The following is a 14,599-nucleotide window of genomic DNA, read 5'->3' on the forward strand; positions in this document are numbered from 1 at the left end:
CATAGGGACCTGGGACATGCATGGAGACAGGGACAAGGTGGACGGGGAGACCGGTTCCTTGCATCCTAAATAGCGTAGTGAATAATCACCGAGCGGCCGGTACAATACGGGATTGCTCGTGCGTGCGAGGCGGAGGATAACGTCCCGATGCGTTTCATGGTAGTGCAGCGCTTTGTCCAAGGACCTTCCCAATGAGGAAGCCGGTCGAGTTTCTCTACGAGTAGTGGCTGTTATCTGATGTTATGGCGTCTATCAAGGATGTGGTATGTGGTATTCGACTCGGTTGAGTTAGTTTGTGCTGGGTGTGCTAAGATGAAGAGGGAGTGACAATTGGGTTCGTTGAACAGGGGGTGAGCTGGATCCCGCTTGGACGGTCTAGTGTAGAGGGACATGTTTTCACGGGATGTAGCTAGTCCTTAGTTAGGTTACGGAGGGTTGCTAGCCGTCCAGCTGATGTTGCGCAAGGTGTTACCTCTGATGGGTATTGTTCAATGGGACTCTTGGCTTTTGGATGCTCGTTCGTTGGTTGACGACTGTTGTTTGCCGAGGTCTAACGCTAGAAACCGGGGACGTGGAACGCAAAAGCGACTAGGCTTCAAGCGCTTAGGGTGATCTTCAGGGAATGTAAAGGTTAACTTGGCTTGACAGAGCGATTACAAGACCCCTGTTGTCGGGGATCAACGCTTGATGGCGCGGAGCCGCAACCCCAATCTTAACAACCTTTAGCAACAATTCTCAATCATAACATTAACTCGGGTATAGCGACATCGTTTCTGCTTGCTGCTCTCTTTGTATGTGCCGTATTTGCGTCGTCATCGAAATAATTTTCCTTTTACCCCTCCATTGTGTAACAAGCTTCTCGCCCTACATCATATCGTGTTGCACAACCTCATCGCCAGGAGCAAGCACACGCCGAAAGTGACGGACCGAAAGGTGCAATAGCATGGAGAATCGCTTGAGAGTCTTGGAATGTGTGTATGGGGCTTAGAGCCGTGGGTCTCCTCGTCATTGAACGGTGTGGTTGGGCCCTCGTTCAGCTTCCCTGGCGCCTCTACCTGCAGTAATACGGAAGATCCCCAGCCCTGTGATGCATTTACACCAGCGGCCGTGCAGGAACGTGAGATTTTCCTCGCTAAAAATCCCCGAGACCCTTCGTCTGGGTTTGTGACAGGCCCGTAGAGTCGGTGTGCAGGTTGATCATGTGTCGGTGTGGCCGAGGCGTTCAATGTATGGACGGAGAAGCCATCGATCCATTCATGCAAGGAGAGTAGTGAGGCCTCGATGGCTAGTCACCCGCTACTGGCCATTCGGATTGCGCTGGATGACTCTCCGACTGGCCGTAAACGGGTTAGATGTCTCACTGGTCGCTCGTATGCAGGTACTCTGCGCCGTCCTCATGTCCACGCAGCATGCACCTGCGGTACAGGATTTACAACCCGGCGTCCCCGAAGAGTCGCGTATGGCCCCGTCGAGTTTGCAAATCACTTCCTAATCGTCTTGTCCACGGATGTAGATCTTGTCGTTGGCCCTCTTCTCGCGACACCTGTTGACATGGTACCCACGGTGCTGGAACCACAATGCTTTTTGTGCTGAATTGATGGCTAAAAAGGTCCATCTCCTAATGTCCACGAGGAGTCTGAGAGCATCCACATCGCCCCCAATTTAGAGTCCGTGCAAGAGACAGATAGGTCACTATGAAGCTTGACTAGATCATTAGATCGTAGGATCTTCAAGGCCATCTGAGGAATTGACTGGATCTAGGGAGATGGCCCGAAAAGCCTCGGAGCCCGTCCACCCATAAGCCCCGACGTAGATTGAGGTTTGGCGTCAACGTTTTTCCAGCCCGCCTCATCTCGTTATCTGTTTGTCTGTCCAATATCAATCGGCTAGCAGCCACAACAGCCACAACAGTCACTCAAGCGATGGTTTTGTGGCTGACATTGCAAGTTGATTGGAAACCGATAATCCAGGGCTGATACGGCCAAGGCAGTAGAGAATCTTCTCCTACTTTTGGGCTGCCTGCATATAATTGCTGCCTGACGTCCAGTACGCCGCCACGGCGGTTAGGCGTGAAAGGCGGGCAAAGTCCCAGCTCCGACCAGCCATGCATGCTCTTCAATCCTCTTGACTGCCATCCACTGCAAATATCCCCCCGACGTGAATTGCTCCCTTGCGCATGGCAGACCCATTGTCCGTCGCTGGAAGCGCCGTCGGCGTTATATCGCTGGGCATCACAGTTGCTCAGGGATTGTTTGACTACTACGCGGCATTTCAAGACCAGAAATCCGATGTTGCCCACACGACCAAGAAGCTCTCTCGCCTTCTCGAGTTGCTTGAGAGTTTGCGTCAACTCGAACGACCCCAATCCCAAGCCGACGACCGTGTAATACTCGCGAAGATGGAGTCTTGCATGGAAGATTGCAAGGAGCTCATCGGAGACCTCGAGGCAGAGCTGAACAAGTTCAATCAAGCCCCCCACCAAGGCACCATGGCGGGACTTCGCGCCGCTGGCCGCCGCATCGCGTATCCCTTTCGACAGAGCACACTACAGAAGCTGGATGAGGACGTCGATGACTTCGTGTCCTGTTTATCTCTGGCAATGCAATTACTGCAGCAGAGTGACATCTGCAGAGTGCGGGATGACATCGAGGATACCAAAGCGTTGCTCGACCTAGCAAGAGCTACCCAGGTCTCTTCGGGTATCAGAGAATGGCTCAAGGCTCCGGATGCCACGATCGGCTTCAACGAGGCTGTCAAGAAGAAGCATCCCGGCACGGGACTATGGTTTGTCAAAGGTCCGGACTTCACGGCATGGCTCGAGAAGCCTGGTTCTTTCCTCTGGCTCGTTGGCTTCGCAGGATGCGGCAAGTCTGTGTTGTGCTCTACAGCCATTCAGTTCGCCTTTCGACATCGCCGGGCGAACATACGTATTGGCATAGCCTTCTTCTTCTTCACTTTCAATGACAAGAGCAAACAAGATGCGTCTGCTATGCTCCGTGCCCTTGTACTACAGTTGTCAAGCCAACTTGACGACAACCATACCTTTCTCTCGCGGCTGCACGACAGCTACCGCAACGCCTCACCACCAGATCTCGCTCTTATGGACTGCCTCCATCAGCTCGTACGGGCGTTTGAAGATGTGTACATTGTCCTGGACGCTCTGGATGAGAGCCCGAGGGATAAGCACCGCGAGGCCATGCTGCAGTGTTTGGCCGAGCTGCGCGCCTGGTCCGAGCCCGGCCTGCACCTCATTGTCTCGAGTCGAGATGAGGTCGACATTCGCGAGGAACTAGGCGCGCTGCCCGAGGAGACAATCAAGATGAAAAATGATTCTGTTAATCGGGACATTGCATCCTTCATTTCTGAGCATCTTCGCAACAATCGACGGCTTCGGAAATGGGACGAGCATCATGCTCGGATTGAGACCGCACTCACCAAGCGAGCCCAGGGCGTGTAAGGCCAACCTACACTGAGCCTCACAAGCAACCACTGACCAAAGATAGATTTCGCTGGGTAGAGTGTCAATTCAAAGCGCTGGCCAGCTGTCCACAGAGCGAAGACCTCCTCGAACAGTTGCTCGATTCCCTGCCTCAAACGCTGGACGAGACATACGAACGAATGCTCAGCAATGTCCCATCAACTTCCAGGGATTATGCCCGACAAATGCTGACGTTGCTCTGCTGTGCAAGGCGGCCCTTAACGGTAGCGGAGCTCGTCGATGGAGTCGCCGTCCAACTTGGTGACACGCCAAGGTACAATCCGAAGCGACAACTCAAAAACATTGACGCAATTCAACAAGTTTGCCCCGGGTTCACCGAATTGGATGTGGATCCCAATACCTTAGAAGCTACCGTACGCATCGCTCACTTTTCCGTTCGGGAATACTTGGAATCCGAGCGGATACGGGATTCTAAGAATGCCGTCTTGTTCAGCGTGAGACAGCAATACGCTGATGCGCAGATGGCCTGTATTTGCCTGACAGTCTTGCTTGAACCTGGATTGGTGACGTCCGCGTCGACGCCGCTGCGGCAAGACAACATTGCATTGACACGCTATGCTGCTCGGTATTGGCCGGGCCATTTTCGAGACGGCGTTCAAGACTCCCCGACGGACGTTCAAGCCCTCCAGCTTTTCAAAAGCAAGGAGGGCTTATTCGAAAATTGGGTTACCATATGGAATGTTGATGGCTATAATGGTGAGGCACCTCGCGGGAAGATTCCAACGCCGCTCTACTATGCTTCACTTCTTGGGCTTGATTCAATCGTGTCTATGCTTCTAGATGACACAACCCTTGCTGCTTTACCTCCTATTGGAGATAGATGCTACGCAGATAGTTTACGACAGAAACCGGAATCGTTTGGAAGCAATGAGAATACCGTTCAGATGCTGCTGGAGAAGAGTGCAGACATCAACGCCAAAGGTGGAGAGTACAGAAGCGCTCTACAGGCGGCATCAGAAGGAGGACACGAGAAGATTGTCCAGCTGCTGCTGGAGAAGGATGCGGACGTCAACGCGAGGGGTGAGGGGTTCTACGGAAACGCTCTACAAGCGGCATCGGCAAAAGGATATAAGAAGATTGTCCAGCTGCTGCTAGAGAAGGGTGCGGATATTAATGGGAAAGGTGGATACTATAGAAGTGCTCTACAGGCGGCATCAGTAAGAGGATACGAGAAGATTGTCCAGCTGCTGCTGGAGAAGGATGCGGACGTTAATGTGAGGGGTGAGGAGTTCTACGGAAGCGCTCTACAAGCAGCATCAGCAGAAGGACACGAGAAGATTGTCCAGCTGCTGCTGGAGAAGGGTGCGGACGTTAACGCGAGGAGTGAGGAGTTCTACGGAAGCGCTCTACAAGCAGCATCAGCAGGAGGACACGAGAAGATTGTCCAGCTGCTACTAGAGAAGGGTGCGGACGTCAATGGGAAAGGTGGATACTATGGAAGTACTCTACAGGCGGCATTAGCAAGAGGACACGAGACAATTATCCAGCTGCTGCTAGAGAAGGGTGCGGACGTCAACGCGAGGAGTGAAGAGTTCTATGGAAGCGCTCTACAAGCAGCATCAGCAGGAGGATACGAGAAGATTGTTCAGCTACTACTAGAGAAGGATGCGGATGTTAATGCGGAAGGTGGAGAGTATGGAAGCGCTCTCTCGTGGGCTGCTAGGAACGGAAGGGAGAGGCTAGTTAAGATGCTTCTCGATACAAGCAAGGTCGATGTGGACTCGAGAGATACAAAGTACGGCCAGATGCCTCTCTCATGGGCCGCCGAGAATGGATATGAGGCAGTAGTTAAGATACTTCTCGACACGGGCAAGGTCGACATCGACTCGAGAGATAAGAGCGGCCGGACGCCTCTCTTGTGGGCCGCTGAGAACGGACGCGAGGCAGTAGTCAACATGCTTCTCGACACGGGCAAGGTCGATATTGCTGCAGAAGATGCATGCGGGTTGACTGTATTGTAATTAGCTGCCTTCAATCGCCATATAGAGATGGAGGAACTGCTTATAGTACGGAGGGCCCCGATTATCCCAGACTTCTACGGTCTGCAGGCCTTGTTTTAGGAGCTTATAGATACAGTTGAATATGCTGCTGTGGTCTCTGAACGCATCCTCATTTAGTCTCCAGTATCACACGAGCACGAGTCGCCGAAAGTCGCCAATAATGTTTAGCCGTGCATGACTCGAGCGATCAACCTCAGCTCGTGCTACCCATAGATTCTCAATGTATTAGCGTTCCTTCAATATAAGTATTAAGTGTCGAGATGCGAGAAACGCACTGCTTTTGATCTAAACCTGACGTTGGCAAAGTTTTAGTGAAGGAGTACTACGAAGGGCAAAAGATGAAGCTGGGGCAATTGCCATTCCACGCCTGGTATAAAATGCGGACGTACGCATGAATTGTTACATGGTGACGATCATTATCGCGTCAAAGCTGTGAGCCTCGCTCTCCTTCTTGTTCTCTTCGCCCGGCGTTGCAGTCCGGGGGAGGACATACCCTCATTGATTAGCCACCACCTTATACCGTTACATATCAAGTCCGTTAAGTAATGGGTGTGCCCGAAGACCCAAACCCTCACACTATCCCATCCATCCTGACCCGCCAGATTGGTCGCCAAGGCGCATATCCATAGGTTCTCAGTATACTCTGGCCGAGATATGCCCTCCACACTGAGCGCATAGCCCGCCTCACCTCGTTATCTGTCCAATATCAATCGGCTAGCAGCCACAACAGCCACAACAGTCACTCGAGCGATAGTCGACTCATTCCTAACTGATTTCGGCCTCAGGCAAGAGCGGGGCAGCCGCCTTCTGAACAACCGAGGTGTAAGCGTGGATGCGCGAGAATCCACGGTCTCACTACTGTTGGATAGCTGATGTGACCAAATGATGACCTTGAACTTGTGTGTGTATTGTGTATCTGTTCAAATCCGCCCGCCCCTTCAGGGGCCGGCGGGTCTAGGTTTTCCTTCCTTCTGAATACGGTCTAGCCTGAGCTCCCTGCCTCACGTGACATCATGGAGCCCTGGTGTTCCAACCTTCCAATCTAACATCTACATCCCGGCGTTTTGCGAACTCTCTCTTTTCCCCGCCGCTGCACTACTGCAAGCAGAACCATCAACCATCCAAGTCGATGTTTTCCAAGGCGCCAGAAAGCGTCTCACATATTCTTTTTCTCTTGACTTTCCTTTCCAAGTCGTCGTCCAAGTGCTGCAAGAGCCGTCCAGGCACCACGCAATTGTACTTGTAGTCTTGTGCTCCTTTGGCCATATGACTGAAAACCGCAGATATGCCCTCGACGCTCGCCAAATTTCCAACACATCTTATGCATTGTTGGCCATCGATCTGGCGTGAGAAATCAAGGAGTCGTCCAGCAAGGCCAGCGGCAATACTTGTAGCCACAGATGTTCCAGTCAATTGTTGGCCTATTGAAGGCGGAACCATCACCCCTTCGCCTAGGATGGCAAAGTTCTTGGATTTGCTGGTTTGAGGCGCAGGGTTGATGGACGGCGACACTTTGGCGCGGCCATCTGTGCAGTACATGCATACTACGTCCTGCATTCGCGCTGGGAAAGTGACTTGCCTGATATTGCCGTAGTTCGATGCCGCCGCGAAGACCAAAGTCCCATCGCTCGCGACTCTCTTAATGGCTTTCCGCATATTGGCGTGGTCTTTCTCGAATCCCGATGCAATCGTGATGATATCGGCCTTCCAAACATCCTTTGCATGTTGTATTGCCTGGACACCGATTAGTTACAGACTTTAGTGCATTACTGGCACACCTCACCTCCAACATCAAGTCCTGGGTATCATCATTCGCGTGATTACTCTCAAACACCCGGGCCACATAGACTTCGGCTTGAGCGTAGACCTTGAAGATAAGTTTTACGGAATTTGTACCATGTCCAGTCTTGTCTTGCTTAACGCCATCATTTTTGGAGACAAAGTCTTTGTAGTCTCGTACGTGCTTGGCGTAGGGATCCGTCCCATCAATGCCCGTGTCTATGACTACGACGCGAACTCGCTTGTAGGTTTGATCAACCTCATCAGGCATGGACGAGAGGATGGCGTTTAGGTTGTCTAATTCATCGAACCAATCTTCCGACGAGGCCTGCCCGATGCTGGTTTTGTCAGCTTTGGTTGCATTGGCGGTCATCTAAGACTCCTTACCAGCTTGCCACGGAGCCCTTGAAAGTGGCAGTCTCTATTACTTGGCGAACTTCATCAATTTTTGTGTCGCTTCGTGCAAATTCCAATCAGCTGATGCCCGTTTTCAACGTCGCTTTATGCAACTCACCGAGATGGCACCTTTTGATGCTGATAAGTAACCTGTAGGGACTGTGTGGGTGGCATTTGAACAGTCGGGCGAAGCTTAATCTTATCTGGCTGGCCGTAAAGACCTACAATCGTATGAAGAGGGTCAACTACATGATCTTGGAAAACTTTCCGAAGCTCCTCAACACTGTGCCGATGTTGCATGAATTTTGAAGGCCGTAGGCACTCGCCAATTACAGTCTTCAGTAGTGGAAATGAATCCTCCAATATGTCAGGGTCATCATAGAGCTTGAGGGTTACATAAAGATCCGCGTCGGCGTTGGGTTGTCCATCAGGTGCAAAGCAGTCTGGTCCGAAGTGATCCTCAATGACTGTTCCAAGTTCAATTTCCAACAAGAGGATGCCGAGGGCTTTTATCTTGGGGAATTTGTGAGGCCGAAACACTGCGTCATCAATTTTAGCATCCGGGTTGAACCGTGCTAAAATGAAAGGCTCGTTCAGATATATGCCCGCGTTGCTAGCACTCTTGCGGTGCTCAAACATGAAGTGTATGCTGTCCTTTGACCATTCTGTGCCCATCCAGTCAGTGGAGTAGAATTGCCACACTGACTTGGCCAGAAGGTAAGACAGCAAATACTTCATTTTTCGAGACAGCTTGTGGTTCCTCAAAATGGTGTTCAGGGACACCGAGGGGGAGTTTGGCACCCACGACTTGGCCCCTTCACACCATTCGACAAATTCTAGCTGTTTGTCTGAGACCACAAGAGATAGTTGGTATTGCTCTCTTGCACTGATTCTCTCGCAAAAGTCTGTGGTGTGTATTTCGCCACCGATCAACAGTTGCACGTCTTTTTTTTCTTCGCCCTTAAACTTGGGTTTCCTATGTCTGGTTAGCACTTGGAAGGTAATAATGGATACGCATGCTCAAAAGGTTCATGCCTTTTATTGACTCGGATTCGGGTTTCTCGCCACCGGAAAGATTCCTCGCGTAGTTCGTTGTGCGGATGCGCGAGGAACATCATGTCAAACATCGGCGAGTCGGATTCTTGGTCACTCTCCACTGCCAATCGAAGCCTCCCTGCTATTTCTTTCTTCTGACTTCCTGCGTCACAGAACATGTATTCGGACAGAACCTGGTGGAGAGTTCGGATTGAGCCCGTGAAATCATCGCCAGTCCAGATGTCTTTCTTCGTTTTGGGATCAGGGACTTGGTCTTCAGCCACCAGCGCACCACCGAAGGCTTCAAGGATTTTCAGCAGATCATGCTTCCTCTTTGTTGACTCGGGCCTTTGGCCTGAAGACAACTTTCGAATACCGTCCACGGCACTCTTTCGATTGTTATGGCGGAGCAGATCTAGGCCGGGATACCTTTGTGCAAGGTCGAGACCCTCCTTTCCAGGTCTTAACGGACCTGGCTGGCGTTTATAGGAAAGACTAGATTGTGGCTGGATAGGCCCAATTGTCACTCACAAATGGCCTCCACAGATCTCATTTGGTGTTTGCTTACTTTGCAGATTCTTTCGAGATTACTCAGTAATTTGAGTAAGCGAGTATCAAGCCCTGAAGTCGGTATTTCTTGGCCTTGGAGTTGCTGATTGATTAACCAAAGAGCCGCAGAAAATGATGGACAAAATTGGTCCTCTCCGCTTCCTCGTAAGCCCTGTGATATTGTGGCGAGTCGCTCGGTCACGTCGATTGCAAAGCCGACGAGCAAGGTCTCAGGTGCACCCATTCCGACTCAGGCGATTGCACGGCCGACAACAAGCCGATTTGGCGAGTATTCCCGAGCAGTCAAGAAAATGAAAGGTAAGATTGTTTTCTTCCTTCATCAGGCTCAGCCTCACCACAAGTCATGGGGCCATCGGGTCACGGGACTTGTGCTGCATGATGAGTAAGTGTCATTCTTCGCGTTGGGAGTCAAGAAGAGCCCGTACACTGAAATTACATTCTCTCGTTTCGAAATCTTCGGTTATTATTGTCAGCTTGTATCGTAATGGAGTTAGAAAGCTACCTAGCATTGCGTGAATATGGTAGCGATCCTCCAGCCACGGAAGTCGCACCGGACACAATCCCTTGAGCTCGTACTAAAAATAGCGACCCTGAAATAAACTATCTAATGATGGTTTTCTGACACAATTATTATTTCGTCTCCCTCTTCTTCAGAGTCTATCGCATACACCTCGTTGCTAGGTAATCCTTCATCCAGGAGAATATTTTTTATGTTTTCTACGCCTTCAGGACCTTCATCCATGTTGAATGTCGCGCCCTTGGAGAAAGTCTTCTGTGTCCATACCTTGTCAAAGAAACCTTTGGTGATCTTTGAAAGCCTCACGGCCCAGACAAAATCGTGCGCATATGTTGCAGATATCGAAACGGACTGTCCTGACGAGAGACCACCATCTATGGTAACTTCAGCAATGCCGGCAACTCCTCTGAGCCGTATTAGATAAAATTAACGGAATGGCGCCGAGAGCATGTGGGTGCTTACACTCCTGGACCTCCATGGACACCTCGCTCCCGCCCGTGAGAAGTTGTCTGGGTGGATTTACCACGGACGATCTTGAGCCCAGTAATCATAAAGATTGACCATGTCGGACCAAGCTTGACGGATTCCAAGAACTCGACAATTGGCGCGCTAGCCAGACAAATGTTGACATACGCCCTTGTAGGCTGCACAACGAGGGTGTCTAGCTCATCAATCTGCCAGTAGTTGCCAACAGTCTTCTTCAAAGCAAAACCCAGCGAGGCATTAGCAGTAACACCTGCTGCTGCTGCAATAGGCACCGTAGCTGTCGCGTCTATATTAACGCCACTTTCCTTTTTCTCTTCCCAATCGAAATCGATCGGACGGGTGCGATACACAGGCATGTCGAGGGGAAATGGCTCGGGACCGTTCGAGTTGATCACTTGGTCGAGGTGTTTGAGGTCCTTGATGAAATGACCGAGGCATATTGGCCCAGTTTGTTTGGTTGCGCCATTGTCGCAATTCTCCTGGGGGGGAGGGTAGTGTGTTTGAGGGAGAACGAACCAGCACTTTTCCATCTTATCAGTGATGCGTGTACCTGCTATCAGACGTCACAACTCACAACACACACGGCTACACGTTAAATGCGGCAATATTGACCTCAGCATCAGGAGGAACCGAAAGGAATACGCGGGGTTGTCAGGGATCATTAGTTATCCCGAGAGTGATGCCCCATTGGTTGGTGGACGCCTTCGCTCAGCCCCCGACGTCGATATCAACCGGGAAGCCAGAAGATAAATCCCGCGGTGAGAAAGAATGCATGGCCTGAGGCCACTACTGCTGAGGGAAGCTCAAGTAGCCACACTTCCACAGCCGGCTCCAAAACGATACACAGGCTTCACACACATTCACCTTACAGCCTGGAATGGCTTCCAGCACATACGAGAATGGAACATACAGATGAGCTCTGCCGTCTCACTAAGAAATGTGCTTCTTTATTTACGGCCATGGCCGATCATCCAAAGCTATCCGACGATGACTGGCTTGAGGATCGTGCTGCTGACTTTGCATGGTGGTCACACGGTCTCAAGGCCCAGAAGACGGGCCGAAGCTCTCTCGACTTTCGGTTGAGAAACCGTCTGGACATTCAAAAAGTCATATCCGGTCTTCTGCACAGCTTATTTTCGGCTTTAGAAGAATATTTACATAGTTGTAAGTAAAAACACGCACCCAGCCCACACTCGACGCGATTGGAAGCTCAACTTAACGACCTAGGTGCTGATGAGCGCCAAGAGCTGTCATGCGATGATCCGCCTCCCCATAAGAACGAAACGGATGAAGAGTTATCCGACTCCGGTGACAGCGCGAGCGATTCTCCATGGTCTGAGTTTTCGGATGAAGAGACGAAAGGGAAGGCGAATATAACCCTGGTAGCATCCCCCGACTCTGACGACTCTGGACCTAAATTCTTCATCACAACCAACCTCAATCTGCTCGCGAGGATGTCCATCGCAATCAGGAGGTCGGGTACAAAATTAAGATACTTGAAAGCAGATGAGTATCTGAAGACTCACATGGACGATAACGAGTACATCGAGTTGAGGAAGCATCTTTGCTTCCTAATTCAGGTTGGCCCATACGAGCAACGTCTATTCAACGAACTTGGCCGCCAGGTTTCTGCAGGTCAGCTGTCACGAACAGTCGAAATCGTGATCCGTGCATGGATTTTCGATCCATCCCGAATCACTCCTATTCAGCAACAACTCATCGAGACGAATGTCACGAGGAGGAACCGAATTATTCATGCAAGGCGCATGTTCGACAAGGATGCTTTCCCGACGAAACCTAGAGAAGGTCCGCCCATTTCACAAATATCAGAAGCACCGCTTCCGCCAATTATCCAGCCAGAGCAGGTTGATCGCAATATAAAGAAGCCCAACAGAACCAAATCTCCGGGTCAGCCGTCCTCCCAACACGTTGAGTCAACAAGATCCTGGACTGCGACGGAGCTAGGATCTCGATTTGTCCTGCCTAATATCCTGCCATCTAAAGCAAAAGAGACACTGTCCATTGTGACTAAAATGACGCGGACTGGTTTCAAGCAAGATTACCCACCCTGCCCTACTCACCAGGGTAGCTTTCAATGCCCATACTGCGTGCAGGTGCTCCCTGAAGAGTACCTATCGAAATGGAGATGGAGGTATGCTTCTATTGTGTCTCATAACCTGAGATAGAATCTTTTGTCTTCATCTCTAACTTGGTTTTCACAGGGGACATGTTGCACAAGATTTGAACCCATACTCATGTGTATACGGAGATTGCCCAGATCCTCAAGAGCTCTACGCCACAAAAGATGAATGGATCAAGCATATTACAACCCAACACAGCACCCAGCGTTGGGTTTGCGATCAGTGCACCCTTCGGGGCGATTTAAGTGAAGACCTCGTATTTGATGATGAGACAGACTGGGAACAACACATGAGCACCTGCCACGGAGGCGAATTCATCGATTCTCAACGAGCACTGCTTTTGAGCCTAAGCAGGAGACGACTCACTGAACCAATTCAATGCTCCCTCTGCAGTCGTCCTGCCGGCCCCGTAAGGCCGGATCAGGACGACCACATTGCTGAACATCTGCATTCTTGGGCGCTGATAGCGCTTCCTTGGGACTTACATACGAAGGACCAACACTCCTCCGATTCTCCTGACTTGGGCTCTAGCAATGATCTGGCCAGACTTTCGAATATGAGCGAGTTTTCAGAAGACAATCAAGTTGATGGTGACACGGATATTGAAGAGAACCTCAAACACGAGATCATTAGCTGGGTATATGGAAGTCCCAATCTCGATGCTGCTTTTGCGAACCGCTTCAAAGCTTCAGTTGCTGCACTCAGCAGGTGTCTGCAGGACTGGGTCACGGGTGCTCACCCAGATGAGCAGAACGAGACATTGCTACAACATTTGATGACGATCAACCGGACTGTGACCCAGCTCTCTCGACACTTTCCATCAGACATGGACCTGGACAGTCAGCAAAAGGATGACTCGCATCTGAAGAAGGGGGCAGGCGTTGTCAGCAAGAACCCTCAGCAATCACCCCCCGAGCGTGACGCTGAAACAGATCTAGAGATCAAAATAGAGACAGTTTTGGAATACTTGGACACAATATCTGTCGGAGGCCATCAAGAACAGCCTCATCATTTACACTACGATGACACGAATGACTTTAAAGAAGTCTGGGGGCCGCTTTCGAACACTACATTCTCGAAAGTTGATGGTGAAGACGTACCTATCAGCGACACAGAAAGGGAAGAGCTTCTTTTGCATGACCGCATCCGTGTTGTACAGTCTAAGGACTCTAACGAGCGGCTACTATGGGCTCGCGACGTCCTGATGTGGGAAAAGGTTGCTGAAAGAAACTGGCGCATCGGCATCGATGTATACGCTGAAGATCCCCATGATATAGGGCGCGAACTAAGGGTCGACGCTATGGATATCATCTCTTCTCTGTCCGAGCAGGGACACACAGAGGCACTCTATCTGAAGGGAATGTGTCTCGAGTACGGCCAACTTGGCAATTCAATGGATATAGCTGAGGCATCTGTCAGTTATCGTCAAGCAGCGAGTCTTAGGCATGGGCGTTCTGAATTCCAATTAGGTTGGCTACAAGCGGAATCCGGAGACTGGACCATGGCTCTCAATCATTACGACAAAGCTGTAAACCTAGGAGACTCAGCGGCCATGCTCTCCATAGGTTGGATGTATCTCAATGGATATCACGGTCACACGAAAGATCAAGCGCGCGGGCTAGCGCTGATAAAAGAGGCTGCGGATACTGCCGACGAAGATGCACCCCTCAGCGCCTACATATATGGCATGCTGATAGCTAGACGCCTGGAAGGTATTGAGATCACGGAATCTTCATTTGTGATCAACCCAGATCTAGCGAGAAAGTATATCGCAAAGAGCGCCTACCTTGGATGTGCCCTGGGCCAATTTGCGATGGGGACTGCCTACGAGCAGGAAGAATTCGGTTGTACTTTCGACCCGGGTAAATCGCTTCGCTACCTCCAACTTGCGGCCCGGCGAGGATTGCCAGAGGCGGAGGTTAGCTTGAGTCGATGGTTCCTGCTTGGCTACGGCAATCTGGTACCAAGGAATGAGGCGCTTGCGTTCAAGTACGCGCGGTGCGCTGCGTCGAGTAACCTGCCCGACGCAAAGTTCTTGATGGGCTGCTACTTTGAGTTCGGAATATCTGTTGATCGGGATGTGCAATCCGCAGAGAGATGGTACATTGCTGCTCGCGACCTTGGGCACCAAGGGGCTGCTGAACGACTGCGCGGATGATGATAGAGTCACAATGCC

General features: G+C 50.9%; 4 protein-coding genes across 4 annotated transcripts; 2 read left to right on the forward strand and 2 right to left on the reverse strand.

The window, feature by feature from the left end:
• Nucleotides 1-2,176: 2,176 nt before the first annotated feature.
• Nucleotides 2,177-5,310, forward strand: BGZ61DRAFT_311812 (ankyrin repeat-containing domain protein; the record flags this gene model as incomplete). The annotated part of the gene is made up of 2 exons (XM_046238818.1): nucleotides 2,177-3,453; nucleotides 3,504-5,310. Coding segments are annotated over 2 exons (3,084 nt in total), but the record flags the coding sequence as incomplete, so codon positions are not given.
• A 1,079-nt stretch (nucleotides 5,311-6,389) lies between these two features.
• Nucleotides 6,390-9,569, reverse strand: BGZ61DRAFT_588907 (uncharacterized protein). The gene is made up of 6 exons (XM_046256552.1): nucleotides 9,278-9,569; nucleotides 8,710-9,215; nucleotides 7,793-8,650; nucleotides 7,666-7,734; nucleotides 7,283-7,616; nucleotides 6,390-7,233 (listed from the first exon to the last, which is right to left on the reverse strand). Exons 1-6 carry the CDS (start codon nucleotides 9,500-9,502, stop codon nucleotides 6,613-6,615), a joined length of 2,613 nt encoding a protein of 870 aa, XP_046103699.1. The 5' UTR covers nucleotides 9,503-9,569; the 3' UTR covers nucleotides 6,390-6,612.
• Nucleotides 9,570-9,748: 179 nt separating this feature from the next.
• On the reverse strand, nucleotides 9,749-10,999 carry BGZ61DRAFT_453034 (uncharacterized protein). The gene is made up of 3 exons (XM_046246026.1): nucleotides 10,857-10,999; nucleotides 10,259-10,803; nucleotides 9,749-10,202 (listed from the first exon to the last, which is right to left on the reverse strand). Exons 2-3 carry the CDS (start codon nucleotides 10,636-10,638, stop codon nucleotides 9,884-9,886), a joined length of 699 nt encoding a protein of 232 aa, XP_046103700.1. The 5' UTR covers nucleotides 10,639-10,803; nucleotides 10,857-10,999; the 3' UTR covers nucleotides 9,749-9,883.
• Nucleotides 11,000-11,181: 182 nt separating this feature from the next.
• On the forward strand, nucleotides 11,182-14,581 carry BGZ61DRAFT_352973 (uncharacterized protein; the record flags this gene model as incomplete). The annotated part of the gene is made up of 4 exons (XM_046240468.1): nucleotides 11,182-11,443; nucleotides 11,528-12,434; nucleotides 12,505-13,216; nucleotides 13,295-14,581. 4 exons carry the CDS (start codon nucleotides 11,182-11,184, stop codon nucleotides 14,579-14,581), a joined length of 3,168 nt encoding a protein of 1,055 aa, XP_046103701.1.
• Nucleotides 14,582-14,599: the final 18 nt, after the last annotated feature.

This window comes from Ilyonectria robusta (assembly GCF_021365365.1).
Source record: "Ilyonectria robusta strain PMI_751 chromosome Unknown BGZ61scaffold_11, whole genome shotgun sequence".
In the NCBI taxonomy this organism is placed as follows: Eukaryota; Fungi; Ascomycota; class Sordariomycetes; order Hypocreales; family Nectriaceae; genus Ilyonectria; species Ilyonectria robusta.

Excerpts from the sequence above, each read along its gene's own strand:
- BGZ61DRAFT_588907 (XM_046256552.1), bottom strand. The coding sequence starts at position 9,502 with ATGGGTGCACCTGAGACCTTGCTCGTCGGCTTTGCAATCGACGTGACC. Across the intron at positions 8,651-8,709 it reads CGAATCCGAGTCAATAAAAG|GAAACCCAAGTTTAAGGGCG; the intron begins GCATGAACCTTT and ends AACCAGACATAG. Across the intron at positions 7,735-7,792 it reads CATCAAAAGGTGCCATCTCG|CGACACAAAAATTGATGAAG; the intron begins GTGAGTTGCATA and ends ATTTGCACGAAG.
- BGZ61DRAFT_453034 (XM_046246026.1), bottom strand. The coding sequence starts at position 10,638 with ATGCCTGTGTATCGCACCCGTCCGATCGATTTCGATTGGGAAGAGAAA. Across the intron at positions 10,203-10,258 it reads GTCCATGGAGGTCCAGGAGT|AGGAGTTGCCGGCATTGCTG; the intron begins GTAAGCACCCAC and ends AATACGGCTCAG.